The sequence below is a fragment of the Hippocampus guttulatus genome, chromosome 12, assembly GCF_054856545.1.
Source record: "Hippocampus guttulatus isolate MCC_2025c chromosome 12, RoL_Hgut_1.0, whole genome shotgun sequence".
NCBI lineage: Eukaryota > Metazoa > Chordata > Actinopteri > Syngnathiformes > Syngnathidae > Hippocampus > Hippocampus guttulatus.
The window spans coordinates 508139-522803 of record NC_141272.1 but is presented as its reverse complement, the minus strand read 5'-3'; the positions used below and the strand labels follow the sequence as shown (position 1 = coordinate 522803).

General features: G+C 54.6%; 4 protein-coding genes across 4 annotated transcripts; 2 read left to right on the top strand and 2 right to left on the bottom strand.

Moving 5' to 3' along the window:
* Positions 1-2: 2 nt before the first annotated feature.
* Positions 3-4305, bottom strand: ywhag2 (3-monooxygenase/tryptophan 5-monooxygenase activation protein, gamma polypeptide 2). Its single transcript, XM_086124698.1, is given in 3 exon segments — positions 3-1875; positions 1878-1899; positions 3871-4305. Coding segments are annotated over 3 exon segments (741 nt in total). The 5' UTR covers positions 3958-4305; the 3' UTR covers positions 3-1243.
* Positions 4306-4897: 592 nt separating this feature from the next.
* On the top strand, positions 4898-6831 carry LOC147196859 (RIMS-binding protein 2). The gene is given in 6 exon segments (XM_086124699.1): positions 4898-5647; positions 5848-5932; positions 5935-6003; positions 6214-6335; positions 6555-6626; positions 6697-6831. Coding segments are annotated over 6 exon segments (702 nt in total). The 5' UTR covers positions 4898-5359; the 3' UTR covers positions 6763-6831.
* Positions 6832-8572: 1741 nt separating this feature from the next.
* Positions 8573-13442, bottom strand: proca1 (protein interacting with cyclin A1). Its single transcript, XM_086124687.1, has 4 exons — positions 11514-13442; positions 11226-11358; positions 10710-10844; positions 8573-10615 (listed from the first exon to the last, which is right to left on the bottom strand). Exons 1-4 carry the CDS (start codon positions 11773-11775, stop codon positions 8677-8679), a joined length of 2469 nt encoding a protein of 822 aa, XP_085980813.1. The 5' UTR covers positions 11776-13442; the 3' UTR covers positions 8573-8676.
* On the top strand, positions 12474-14645 carry LOC147196857 (uncharacterized). The gene is given in 4 exon segments (XM_086125735.1): positions 12474-12485; positions 13392-13841; positions 13843-14086; positions 14518-14645. Coding segments are annotated over 4 exon segments (834 nt in total).
* Positions 14646-14665: the final 20 nt, after the last annotated feature.

Below are 14665 nucleotides of genomic sequence, written 5' to 3'. Positions count from 1 at the left end.
AATTAGACAGAGGGCTGCATTTTTTTTCTTCCTCATTCATATGAATACCGAACATCCACAGTATACATGAAGTGAATCGAGTCAAGTTAGCGATAGAAATACATCAACAGCATGCACAATATTGAATATTTTCATTATGCTTCATCATCATCATCATCATCGTACACTGAAGAAACAGGATAGTAGCAGGAGTAGTAATAGTAGTAGTGGGGAAGTGCGTTTCATGAAACAAACCACAAAGCTGCTTTGTTTTTTTTACATTTGCTGCAAAAAGAATTCATGACGCAGTTGACTAGCGTGTGCTATTTATTTATTTTATATTATTTTGTTGCAAATTTGGGCCAGCTCATTGGTTGGTTGTTGACTTTTTGGAGCCGGGGCGACCGACCGAGACTGAAAAATACAGACGGCAATGGCCGTTTGGCATCATTCCTGGGACGGAGCGTGACGCTAGCGCAAAAGGAAATCCATTTGTTTCCACTTCCTGGAGCAGACTGCCGCGCGTGATTTGTCTTTCGGAAAAATAATCGCTAAAATATCAGCTCGTTTGGAGTCATTCAGGAAGTTTGTGAATTTATCTCCATTTGAAGCACTCGCTCGTCTTAACGAGTTGCTTCCATCTCGCATTCCGGCTTGGGACGATTTCCTCAAACTGGCCGGCGTCGTCACGCAAATGAGCGGCTTTTTTGAAAATGCTTTCTTATCCGTTTTTAATCCTGAAAGGGGAAATGCCACTTTTGGTTTGTCACACCGTATGCGTGCGGGACGAGTACTTGAAAAGAAAAAAAGCCGACTTTGTTGAAAATCCATCCCGGTGAAGGCGGGCCGGGGGCGACTTCCGGAATCGAACGGAGTCACGACGCAAACGAACGAGGTTGGTCGACCCCCCCCCCCCCGCTTTGGGGTGGCAACTCCTTCGCGGAAGCGAGCGGCGCGGCGATGCGCGAGCAACCCGTCGGGACAAGAAAACACATCAAACGGAAGCGGCGTGCCGGGACGGACCGGGAGCGAGCGCGACGACCAACTCTGATTGGCGGACGAGTGTCGCAAAGAAAAGGCTTTTTTTCTTTTTCGAAAGTAACGCTCCCCTCCGTTCTTCACCGGAAACACATGGAAAAATATACAACGGCCGCCGCGCGGGCAAAAAGCGGCCGCCAAAGTCCACCGGCCTTTTTTTTTTTTCTTCCCCCCCCCCTCCTCGTCCCGCCACGATCCTTTTTTTCCCCCGTCTCGGCGCGGCGCTTCAGTTGTTGCCCTCCCCGCCCTCGTCGTCCTGCTGGTCGCTGGTCCACAGAGTCAAGTTGTCGCGCAGCAGCTGCATGATGAGCGTGGAGTCTTTGTAGGAGTCCTCGTTGAGGGTGTCCAGCTCGGCGATGGCGTCGTCGAAGGCCGTCTTGGCCAGGTGGCAGGCCCGCTCCGGCGCGTTCCGGATCTCGTAGTAAAAGACGGAGTAGTTGAGGGCCAGGCCCAGTCGGATGGGGTGGGTGGGCTGCATGTGCTCCTTGCTGATCCGGTGCGCCTCGTCGTAGGCCTTCTCCGACGACTCCACCACGGCGGCGCGCTTCTCGCCGGCGGCCACCTCGGCCAGGTAGCGGTAGTAGTCGCCCTTCATCTTCAGGTAGAAGACTTTGCTCTCGTGCTGCGCCTCGCCGCAGTTCTTGACCAGGAAGTCGCCCAGGAGGTTGAGGACGTCCTGGCACACCGCCTCCAGCTCCTTCTCGATCTTCTCGCGGTAGGCCCGCACCATCTCGATCTTCTTCTCGTTGCCGTCGGCCGACGTCTTCTGCTCGATGCTGGAGATGACGCGCCACGACGAGCGCCGGGCGCCCACCACGTTCTTGTAGGCCACCGACAGCAGGTTGCGCTCTTCGTTGACAGCGCCTCGTTCAGCTCCGTCACCTGGGGCGGGAGGGACACGCGGGGGGGGGGGGGGGGGGGGGGGGGGGGGTCAGTCCCGGGGAGGGAGCGCCGCCCGCCCGTCTGCAAATGACTGAAACGTCGCCGCGTGAGCGCTGCGGGCAGCTGCGCCGAAAGGTCGCACGCCCTGACCTCAGCCAAGGCTAAAATGGACTTCTTCCTCTTTTTTGGGGGGTTTTTTGAACTGATGACATCATTTGTTCACCCTTTTAATAGCCGCACCTCTAAAAACGCGATCCGGACTTTCTTTTCTTTTCATGGAGCCAAGGAGGGCCACGACAAGTCTGGCGGCGTCCCGTCGGGTCCTCGGCGCCTTGTTTTCTCACTTCCATTCGGGCTGGTGTCCTATTTGGGACTCTAAAACGCACTCGCCCTAAACGTTGACAGAAATACATCCCGCCGGTCTCTGACGTCGCGGCTCAAATAGCCCCATTTGGCAAGCTACAAGTCCCAAGGGTGTTATTTTAGAAGCAAAAACTGAAAGGCGATCTTTATGACTTCAAATGATCGCCTGCGTCTTCTTTTCATACTTCCAACGCTCCGATTCTTCATTTGATGCCTGTTCAAATGTGAACGACCTTAAAATGTTTAGTTTTGTCTTTTTGCGCGGCCCCGTCCTGTATGGATAACTCAAAATGGTCCTTTTTTTTTTTTGGAATCTGCTACCTTGTTACCCCGAGGTATTGACTAAAAATGGTTCCCCGGTCTTTTTTATTTAACTTTGACTCCAAGTTGTAATCGGTCCAGCTGGTTATTTCGAGACCTCAAGGCCAACGTCCGGTCCTGTTCCTGACTCGGGGACTTGAAATGTTCCAGTCCCCGAGACTTATTTGATGGCTTCCATTCTGCCGTTTTCTTTTTCTGTGACTTCTCGTGGTGTTGTTCTTTCACTTTTTCTCCTAAAATGTTCCGCATCCTTTTTTGACGCCGTTTCATATGACATAGGATCGTCCCGTGCCTTGTCGTATGATTTCCAAAGGCTTCGATTGCTTTATTCGATGACGACACCACGTTATCTTGGGGCTGCCTCATCTTGTATGACCACCAGTGTGCCTTCAAATGCCCCAGTGCCTTATTTTATGGTATTTAACGGCTTAAATCGTCCAGTGTCGTATTGAACGACAGAGGTGGTGACTGTCCGTCAGCCCTGGCGGCGATGGCGAGGGATTCTCTTTGATTCGGGAGTGTCGCGCACGCAGACGTCCTCGTGTTGAAGATCTGATATCGAGGTGGCGATTGCCCATTTTCAACGCCCTCCTTTTCATGAGCCATCAAACGGATCCCGTGCCCGTCCTCTGTTTTCGCCGTTGCCAACATGACGCGGCAGTTTCTCCTCTACGCGCCGCAACGCAACATGATCTTATCATAACGTATTGGTGGCACTGCAATATGACAAAACGAATATTCCAGAAGGCTTCTTCTTCACTACTGCCTCCTACGTCTGCGTGGAGCGAAAGTGCAACCCCCCCCCCCCCCCCCCCCCCACACACACACACACCTGCCCTGCCCATCGCTTCCTCCGTTGCTACTTATCCGAATAAGAGCTCCTTATCAAAAACAGCTTTTGGAAATCATTCTATTCATTCTAAGACAAGGGGGAGGAGGAAGGGCGGGCGGGCAGGAGCAACTTTACGTGCCCCCCCAAGCGAGTGAAGTCACTCGTTGGGGGTGGCTTTAAATGGAAGCCCTTTGGGAGATGGGACATGAAATGGCAGAGAAAGCACGCTGACAAAGCAATAAAACAAGACGGCAGAGGAGCAGTGGTTCGAAAGGCACCGCCCAAAAGGAGCCACCGAACGCCGAGCATATAAAAGCAAAAATCACCGAAGGTGACAAGACAAAGGGTGTGGCCTTGACCACCTCTCGTCGCAGAAACAAATAGCAAGAATTCAAAAGGAGCCATTCGATGGCCTCCTTGCGGTTCGGATGACCTCACGATTGAAAGGCACTCACCGATTTCATGGCGGCCGCCATGTCGTCATACCTCTCAGCCTGCTCGGCCAGCCTGGCTTTCTGCACCAGCTGCTCGCGGTCGACCATCTTTGGACCAATGGACAGGGCTTTAGTCCGACGAGTTTGCCTGAGTGCGGAGTTTTAGGAGGTGCTGCTCTGTTGTCGGGGAGGGAGGAGGCTGTTACCGGCGCCGCGCCGCTCGCCTGGAGATCTTGGCGGGGGGTTGTTTCAAATATCGCGAATTGCCTTTTATGTGTCTTTCCCCACCCCCCCCCCCACCCCACTTCAGTTAAATTCGCAATGCGGTGAAAATCCGACGGCAAGTGAACGCTGCAGCTGCTGTCTCCTCGTCTCTCTCACGCACCCTCGTTTATGTCATCCCGAAAGGTGGTGGCGGTGCCAATGATGTAATAGTCGTGGCCGCCTGCGCTCAAGTCATTGTGGGTAATGGAGTTCGGCGCCTCAACTCGTGTGGCCGTTTGGGCAGGGGGATGGCGGAAGCGTGGCATTGTGGGTAATGGAGTTCTGATCCACGCTTCGCGAGTCGGATGGATAATAGGTGGAAGCGATGAAATTCAGTCCCACATGCAAGAGAAACATCGCTCTCGTGTGGCCAACCTGAGGAGTGCACAAATTTGCAGGGATTTACATATTCAGTCTCCATAATAATCGATGATGGTAAATAGTGACATTATTTTCATTATTTTCACCGTATTTCACGCGAAAATACACACACACACACACATACTTTATATATATACTGTATGCAATTGTAATTTATCATATATCGAACTGTTTGGTTGGCTTCAACAAATACAACAAATGTATTTTTGATGAATAACTGTCCTAATAAAAGCTTTCCTCTAAAACTAAATGACAAGCAACAACGGTGACACACACACACACACACGGCCTTATTAGCCGTCAAGCTTACCTTGTGAAAGGTCAGGAGAGGAAGTGTTGTCTTAACCTGAAGTGGGTCAAGTCGTCACGGGGCGAGGAGCCAAGTCTGGCCAAGAATACGAATGGAGGGATGAACCGGCATGTTGCTCCTCAGCCAAGTTTATATTTGGGAAACAATTTTATGTTGGTGACTGATCACACGTGGGCTTGGATTTTAGGAGCACATTTGTCATTAGTTAAAAAAAAATAACCTACTGTAATACAGCATTATTTGCAAGTGCAAAGTGCTTTTCCTCCTTTTTCTTGCAAGGATGAAACTAGAAGGACAACTGTGGGCGTTTCAATTGTTTGTTAGCGATCCGCTAGTGTGACGTCAGCGGGAAACCTCGCTGACTACATTCCCTTACACTTATGCAAGTTCTCCCCTTGTTTTCATAACAGCGGATGCGATTTCTCCCCAAGTCTCGCCGCGGGGAGCAGACAGCCGTGTTGTTACATGTGCACTTTGTCCAGGTGGGGGTGGCGCTCACGCAAAGAGGATCGGCGCAGGTGAGGCTTAGCTTCGCGACTGGACCTGCTGAGGGCGATGAGGATGGGGGAGGAGGGCACGGGCGGACCATCTGGAGTCCAGATCGGGGACGGCGAGCGGCTCCCCATGGACGGCGGCGTGGAGCTGGACGTGCTGATCTACCCCGACGAGGTGCGGGCGGCCACCCCCGAGGACCTCTGCCAGTGGGAGCTGGAGACGGCCAGCCGGAGCTGGGCCGAGCCCCGGCTCTTCGTGGCGCTCTACCCGTACAACCCCGCCGCCATGTCGCCCAACCCGGACACGGCGGCGGAGGAGCTGCCCTTTGTGCCGGGCCAGATCATCAAGGTCAGCGTCCGCCCGGCTCTCGCTCTCGCTCTCTTCCGGACGGACAGTTCGAGCTCGGTTTTAGGCTAAGTGTGAGGGTTGGAGTTACATTGTGCTGTTGAAGTCTTCCCTTTGTCTTTTCTATCTACACGCACACGCACGCACACGCAATCATGTTTTTTATCTTGAGAAGTCTGCTGTACATGTGCGCATCCTGTCAGGTATTTGGAGACAAGGACTGGGACGGCTTTTATCGCGGCGAATCGGGCGGCCTGTCGGGTTACGTCGCCAGTAACCTGGTGGCCGAAGTCCCGTGGACGACCACTACCTCAAGCACTTGCTCATGCGGCAGGGATTCATCCCCGTCGACCAAACAGGTATTGGCTTTTGCCCGCTTGCCCTTTTCGGGTTTCGGCCCGCATTCCCAAAACATCCACGGCAGGTCGACGGAACACTCGGAACGCTGCCTCGGCGCGATCGTGAGCGCGAGGGCTCTTTTGTGCGCGTGACTCGAGCCTCAGTTTTTGACGGCGCCATCTACCGGACTGGAGCGTAAGCGTCCGCTTGCTTGTCCGCCGTTTGTGCAGGAATGTCTTGGAGTCTCGACACGGGCGATGCCTCGGGCGTTCCCGAAGACGCCGTCGTACGTCGCATGGTGGCCTTGTTCGATTACGACCCGTGGGAAAGTTCGCCCAACGACGACAGCGATGTAAGGAACAACCGCGACGACACCGCGGGCCCTTTCGGCGTGACCTCGCACCAACTTCCGGGTGTCGCTCTCTATCGGCGCGTTCGCGGTGGACACCTCGAAATCAAATCAAATCCAATCAATGCAGGCAAATCGATGCATGCGAGGCGATCCGATTTCAAGACCGGTTCATCCATTGCATAGCAATTTTCCGATTCAAATGGGCCCTCTTTACCGCAGGCCGAACTGGGCTTTCGTTCGGGTGACATCATCTACGTGATCGGCGATATGGATCCCGACGGCTTCTACTATGTAAATCTCGGTCTTCTTCTTCTTCTATTGACTGATTTCTTTGCCGCTCACACACTTTCTTTTTTGTCAGGGCGATCTGCAAGGACGGCGAGGCTTGGTGCCGTCCAATTTTCTGCAGCCGCTACCGTGGGATTAGAATAGGAATTGTCCTCCTGTGCTATGTCGGCGTCCATACCATTATCCTACATGGCTCTGGGGGGGGGGGGGGGGGGGGGGAAATCAAGAGACCACAGCCAAATGATGCCTTTCTCTGATATGCTGGAGTAAAAGGACAAAAAATGTCCTTTTTTTTTTTCCAAAGCTGTATTATATCATAAGTAATGAGCAAAATATTCAATTAGAAAAGACATTTGGCTAGCCTCAAGGTTGGCGGTCGGGTGTGGTGTTGGGATTTGTTTTTTTTTGCTAACACATTACGTACTGCTATTTTTTTCTTTTTTTTGGTGGGGGGGGCACAGGAACACTTGAAAGATCTTTCAAGTGCTTGGATGTGCGAGGAAGGAAAGGAGGCCATGACGCTGCAGATTAGCTCAGCGCTTGCATCACGGCCCGTCTATTCTTGTGCAATAGGATTAAATCCAAAATGGTCCTGTTCCTGTTTCTGGGTGTGTGTGTGTGTGTGTCTCTTTCTCTGGCTCTCTCTCTTTCATTCTTCAAATGGACTGTGAATGGGGGCTGTTTTAAGTGTCTCGATGCGTATTCATAAAGCACTTGGCCATACTTGCAAGGATCGAAATGCAACATTTGATCATTCCCTTTCATTGGCGTACCACAAGGCTCTGTTGCGGAGCCACTTTTTGTCCATCTGTACGCATTCCAATCCGTCGGAACGGATCGATTGGGCGGGGGCGATTGTTCTGTCGGATTACCTGGAAGAAGAAGCCGAGAACAGCCACGCCCGCCGGCTCGCTCACGGCCCGTGACAGAGAGCTGTGTTGTTCCTTGATGTGCAACGAGGTGCATCTGGAGGAGGAAAGTGGGACCGCATGGACTTTCTCTGAACTTTGTTTGAGGGCGGACGAAGCGTAACCTCCATTGGGTAGCGCTCTCCATCGAGCTCCGAGCCCGGGGCGGCGACTTCCCGCCTCGGCGTCGTCGTGCCAACAACAATCGGTCGAATCCCAGCGCGTCTCTTTTGGCGCGCGCCGCTGCCACCTGCTGTGGTGCAGCGTTTCGACTAGCGATAATAAAGCAAGTGGCCACCTATGATTTTTTTTCTTTATATACACGCAAACCATATTGATAATTGCCGTGTTTATACTGTATTACACGTTGGTGTTTGTTTACGTGGTAGTTGGCGGCCATTTCTCTGGAAATGGTGACAATGAACGACCGTGGGAGCGTACAGATTCGTGCCGGCTCTCGAGGCGCGTTAGAACTCGATTCCGACGTTAGCGCTTCTTCGCTAGCCTCCCTTCATTTCTTTTGGGATACGCCCGCCTTCTAAATTCTGGCACGATGAGCTTAGTGGACAAAAATCCCTCTGCTGAAAACGCCCGAGCTCCTCGCCAAAGCAGACTTCCCCCAAAAGGTCAATGATGAAAGACTCGCACGGGCAATCATCATGTCTTCCGCTTGCTCGCTTATTGCGCGGGTGACGAGACGGATGGACAAACGCGTGGCGCGCTTTAAGTCTGAGGCAAGCGTGTGAGAGTCAGCTGATCGGCGGGATTTGGCAGGAGAAAGTAATACGCTAAATCTCTCCGGAGAATGTGACCCGGCGTGCAAATCGCACTGAGGTTTGCGGGCGCGAGGTCAGAGTCCGGCTGGAACAAAAGAGCCCAGTTCATTCAACCGGTCTTGCATTTACTTGCAAAAAAAGAGCGCTCCAAATGCGGCTAGGGCAAAGAGGAAGGCAAGGCGCCTTTGGGGCCGGGGTGGCCCCCGTTTCGCTCACCTTGAATTCCTCACAAGAAGCAGAGGAAAGAGGTTTTCATTGGTCAATGGGAGGGCTTGGATATTCTTTTATTGATTGATGAGCGTTAGCACCCAAAGGAAAGAAAACCCCCAGATGGAGGCTACTTATGGGTTCGTTTTCCTCCCGGTCGGCTCACGTCTGATGAGTCGTCGTCCATTTGCGGGATGCGCAACGCCGAAGCGCACAAGGCTCAACGCGGTCTGATGCTTTTCGTCTCTTCTTCCAGGCAAACTGCTCTTCGGCTCTCTCCATCGAGCGCCGCACGGCGCTGGCGAGACGGGCGGCGGACACCCCGCCCAGTCCGGCTCTCCGCTTTTCCGCTCTCTCCTCGGGTGCGGATGTCAAAGCGGGGAATTCCGAGCTCGCAAATGCACGGCGGGCGTTAGCGGACGCCGCGTTCCTCCCAAGCTGCTGGGGCCCGCTTCTCCGAGCAGGGTCGGCGGCGGCGCTTGTCAAGGGCCCACTTTCAGAAACCGCTTTCATCCCCTGAGCGCTCCGCCCGGACATTTGTCTCTTCAGGATTCCGACTGCCGGAACAACGTCCCGACTTTGGGTGGGCCCCGCGGGCGTTACGCTGGGAGCCCCGGGATCCGGCCGCGCTTTCTTTCGGCCCTCGTTGTCCCCCCTCTCGCCCGATCGGTTTCTTTCGAGCTCGGGGGTGCCCGGAGGGCCGGGGACGGCGGGCTTTTGCCGTACGGGTTGCGGCACCGGCATCGCGCTCCCTGAAGACGCGGGGCCGTGTTGCGCTCGCGACGCCGGGGTGAGAGTGGCACTCGGGCTGGAGTCGGAATCGACCGCGGATCGAGAGACCTCCTCGCCGGGGACTTGCTGCGACGTTGCCGTGACTCGGACGGCGGATTTCGGGATCCGGGCGGTTTCTTCCGTCGTCGGCGAGCCGACGCGCAAGTCGTTGGTGAAAGCTCCCGCGGGCTGAGGGATCCGTTTGCGCTGCGGGGTCAGGTTCCCGGCGCTTCGGTTCTCGGTGAAGTCGAGCGCAAGTTGAGGGGCCTCCTCGGGCCAAGTCGCAGGGAGCTGCCCCTTTCTGCCGCCCTTCCTCGCTCGCTTGCGTTTTGACAGCGAGCCGGCAGGACGACTGGATTTTTCCGCCGTCTGAGGGGATGCGACAAGGTTCCAGGCGGATCGGATGGCAGGTCGCCAGATCTCCTTACCGGGGCGCCCTTGTTGGGACGTTGGGATGACGGGGAGGCTTTTGGCGGAGTCGACCACGGGTGGAGGGATCCCGCGTGCGTTCCCTTTCCTGGGCAGCCCCGTTTTTGGCCGAGACCCAGCCGGAGGTCCGGCTTCTCCTGCCGTCCGCCGAGACGCGACACCGGAGGTGTCGGCGGACTTGACCGCGGGTGGCGGGATCTCCTCAGCGGGGCGTTGTTCGGGGTGTGACACGAGGGCGGCGGTGAGGTTGCTCGTGGAGTCGAGCGCAGGTTGGGGAATCTCCTTCGGGGCGACCGGAGGTACTTTCTCCTCTCCCCGGCCGGTCCTCGGTCCTCCGCTTTTGGGTGGGCAACGGGTTCGTCCCGCCGTCCCGGGCGACTCGGCAGTCTCCATCAGCGCTTCATCCTTCAGGACGTCGTCGGAACTCCGAGCGGATTGACCGTCACTCGGTCTTCGGGTGGCCGTCTGGTCGCCGATGGAGTTCCCGGAGGGAACCTTTTCGCCTGCTTCATTGCTACCCGAAGCTAAAAGCGTCGCTATTCCTTTAACGCGAACAACTTTCTGCCGCCTTTTCTGCCCGTTTCTCTTTTTTGTCTTCTTCTCTGCCCCGTCTTTCTTTTCGGCCCTCTTACCGTCCGAGCTTCGCGACTCTTTGTCGGAGTTGACGGCGGACGCGGCGCCGAGCGCCGTCGCAAAGTCCCCGGCGGCGGCGGCGCCCGTCTTTCTGAGGGACGGTTCCTCGGGGCCGGACAGGGTGGCTTGCGTTGGGGTCTCCCGCTCGGTGTCGCGCTTCCGTTCGGGAGGCGCCCGGGTCAGTACGTCAATGACGGCAATGCCGCCGTAGTCGTAAGGGACCGCCTCCTTCACCGCCGCGACGGGCCGCTCGTCGTATCGTTTGCACCTGGGGTCGCCGGGAGAAATTTTTTTTTAAAAAAGGGCCCGCCGCGTTAAGGGCGGCACGCGGCGGACGCGTGGTAAGAGGAGCGGATACTTACGGTCCGTACCAGCGGCGTTCTGCGCAGCGCTCCTCGTAGACGAGCTCAAAGCAAGGCGCGCCGATCACGTTGAAGAAGGCCTGCCCCACCACCCGGGACGACGTGTCGTTCACTCGGCGCAGGCAACCTTTCAACCTGCGCACGGGGACACGGAAACCGCTCGCAAGCCGTTGAGCCGCGCCCGTTCCGTTCGGTCTCGCGAGGAGCCGGAGTCCATCCCAAAGGACTCGGGGGTGGAAGGCGGACCGCGCGGCGGACTGCTCGCCGCGCGGTCGGCCGATGCGGGAAAAAGTCCGGATCGTGCAAGTAGGAAGTTGTATTTTCGAAAGCGTGCATCTTATGAGAATAGTCCCGCGTGTTTCCAAGTTGAAAAACCAAAAACTCCCAATCTTACCATCGTTGCCACCCATTTTTTTTTTCGTGCTCCGTGCACACAAACCAAAACGGTGGCGTTGAGAGAGTGAAGTGCGACTCGTGCCTGGCGTTTTTTCACGCTTGCCTTCTTTTTCTACTTACGCCTCGTCGCAGTCGCAGTGAGAGATGGAGTGCCACTTGAAATTGGTGTGTCCGTATTTGGAGGAGAAGGCGTGGATGACGTGGGGGCAGTGGTCGTGCGCGCGGCAGCAGCGGTCCGTCTCCTCGTACTCCCCTAAAAAAAATCCGCATTGGCAAAGCAAGAGACAAAATAAATCATGAGGGCGAGACTCCCCCAAAAAGATCCCGTTGGAGGGAATTTGTTCTGGAGCGGCATCCCCCGACGACGTGCGCACGGGAAGGCGGCTTATATACGGGAAGGTGTCCTACCCAGTTGCTCGTAATGATCCGCCATGTTTCCGGCGCCGCACCACAGTGTCCCGGGATACGTGAAGCCTCTTTTGGCTCTCCGGGTCGCCTCCGGAGGATCCCCGAAGCCCCTCCTCTCGGCCTCGTCCCCCCGCGTCAACGGCTCGGCGCCCGGCGGCCCGCCGCTCTCCTCCGACCGCCGCCCTCGAGAGGGGCCCGCCCCGGCGCCGACCGCCAGCTCCCTGTCCTGGCAAGACAGAAGCACCAGGACGACCCACCACATGGCCGAGGGTAGGCAGAAGTAAGAGCCGGGGTGGCGGGGGGCACCGGGTCGGCTGCTCCGGGGGGTCGGGGGTGTAGCCTTTCTGGATGCCCTCCCACTTGGGTGCTGTGATGCTGAATACCGTGACTACGCTAGGAGGAGTTATCCGCTAATGGACTTGAGTCAACGTGGAGGTGGGTGGAATCATGGAGGGGGGGGGGGGGCTTTGAATGCCGTGACAGAAGAGCGCTGGTAATCTAACAACCCCCTCCTCCTCCCTCTGCAAACTCACGACTACCAACGAGTAGGAGGGACGCACTTTGTAAATTGGATCTTGAGGAGATTTGAGTCCAAATTGCATGCGAGTGCTGAAAAGCTGAAATCAAAAGTAAAGTGTCCTCGGGTGCCTTGAGAGGCGCTTATTGATCAAATGTATTCTTATAAAAGCCGTGCAATGGATTCAACTGCTGAAATGGAAAGGGGGCTGATGTGGAATGCTTTGAAGCGGGCCACCAAGGCGGGAGGACCCAAGTGCGTTTCATATCGCACAATTTGAGCAGGTGACGTGCGTCTCGTTTTGTTTTGCTCAAAAGACCTTTTCACCCAATTGTCGTTTTGATCAAATTTCCTGATTTGTGTGCTGCGCGTTTGTTGCGACGCTCCCTCCGCGGCGGAGATTTACTTTGGGAACACGCACGGAGGTTCCCGCTGGCTTCGCCATGGAAACCAGCGTGCGCCGTCGCAATGCGGGGAGGCGACAGAAGAGTCCTTCTTTGTCGAATGTGGAGCGGGCACGGCTCCAGGATTTGTTTTATTCTCTCGCGGGGCCAAAGGGGGCGCTTCACAGATACAAAATCCATTTGAGAACACCAAAGAAAATGCTGGCGGTCTCCGCAGATTTGTGAGGGGCCTTATGGCAGCCCCTCGCCCCCGGCGTGGAGCAGCCGGTGAAAAAATCACGCAACGCAATTGGCGTTGACCTTCAATGTGGGTGGGGTGGGGGGGATTTTGAAAAAGAATGAACAGAGCATTGCAATTGGTCTCAAAGATAGAGGCTAATTGCAAGTTTGCCATCCTTGGTTCAATCAATCTTGTGTGACACATTGTCAAATTGTAACCGGACTTCTAAACGTTCATATTTCCGTAGAGTTTAGTTTGTACATAAATACATTGAAACCAACAAATGATAATACAAATTTTTCGACGTGGCAGTACCTAACTTCTCACTAATTGGCCCCTGAAAGAAAAGTTTGGTGTTTCCCATATTCTGAATGCTTTCTTCGATTCCGTTTTGTTTGGTTGTTTCCGAGTCGCTTATTTGGAATATTTATAGTATGTCTACACTAAAGTTTGAAAAACATTTTGGTTCCAAAAAAGGGAGGGGGGGGGGGGGGTGAATGAGCGAGTCAGACTTCCGTGAAAGCCTGCTACGTACTGCCCTCTAGAGAAGAAGAGACGGAACTGCATGTGTGCCTGCATCCCGTCCGTTTTTTGTACAAGAATAACGTTTGCCTTTTAAGGGCATGTTTCCCATGTGAAGTTGCATGTTTGGTGGGAGGACAAAAAAAAATGTAAACTTTGAGAATTTGTCAGATTTTGTTCGAAAATTATTTTTGCATGATTTTTAATTTGCGTAGTTTTCGGGGGGGGGGGGGGGGGTTCCGTTTACAATTTTGAGTTTGTTTGGTTTTTTTTCAAAAAGGTTTTGTTCTCAGAAAATAGTTGCAGTCATTGTTTTTAGAATTCCTCAAAGGTTTTTGGGTCATATTTTTCTATTTTCGAATATTTTTTTATCGATCCTAATTTCAGTGTGGCAAGCAGCCCCCTCCCGCCTGGACGGCGCAGCCAAAGGCTGGTACCTGGCGCTGACGGCGCCCAACACCAAAGGGCCGGAGTTGGCCTGGCTGGACCCGTCCAGACTCTACTGCAACGCGCAGGTATTGGCTTCACTTGATACGCGCCCCCGAACGAGTGACCGAGCCACCGGTCGCCCTTCGCGAGAGGCTTTGTCTGCCTTGATTGATGTCACGCGGCCTCCCGAGTGTGTTCGCGCTCGAAGCACGGTGGCCGGGCGAAGATTTCTTTGCCCGCGTGTTTGAACCGACGCGGTGCCTCCGCGTTTTGGCGATCCTCTTCAGCGCGATGCGGGCGATGGCGGCGGGGCGGGGCGGGCTCCCTATCTGTAATGGTGCGACTTTGTTGAGCGTGCGTTTTGCAGGTGTGAGGGTGTTGTTGGCGGACCAGTGGATCGAGACCGGGGGAACCACGAAGGCCGCCATCCAGCCGCTGGAGAGGATGGGCGCCACCGTCGTGGGTAAGCCTCGCGGCGTTTGCCGCCTCCGGACGCAAACCACCGCTTCCTTTTTTCCCCAACGTGACTTGAATTTAAGGGCCGCGAAAGCAACGTTGTGAACTCTTTGATTTTCTTCCTTGTCACTTTCTAACTTTAGTATTCTCACAGAGGAACAAAATCCCTTTTCCCGTCTGTGTTGTAATATTGGAGAGCCCCCCCCCCCCTTTCCAAAAATTTGCATCCAGAACATTTTGGGCCCTTTTTTTTTCTTGTAATTGTCCGATTGATAACTTTTCCCCCTCAAAAGTTTCCATATCACAACAATGATGGGCAACGTCATTGCTTTGTACAGAACATTTTGATAATAACATTTGACGATAATTTGATGACGATCCTCCCGCTGGAAGTTTTTGCGCAAATGACCTTTTCGCGCAGGTGAAATGAAAGTCACGTTGGGGAAAAAAGGAAAGCCATCGAGAACACGGAAGGAGGCAAGTGGATTCGAGACCGTTACAAATGCTCGCACTGCATCCCCGAGGAGCTCCAGAGCCAAATCGCTGGCAAACATTCGGACTCCTTCAACAGCTTCGGGAAATGAAAAGAGGGCTCGGCGACAAG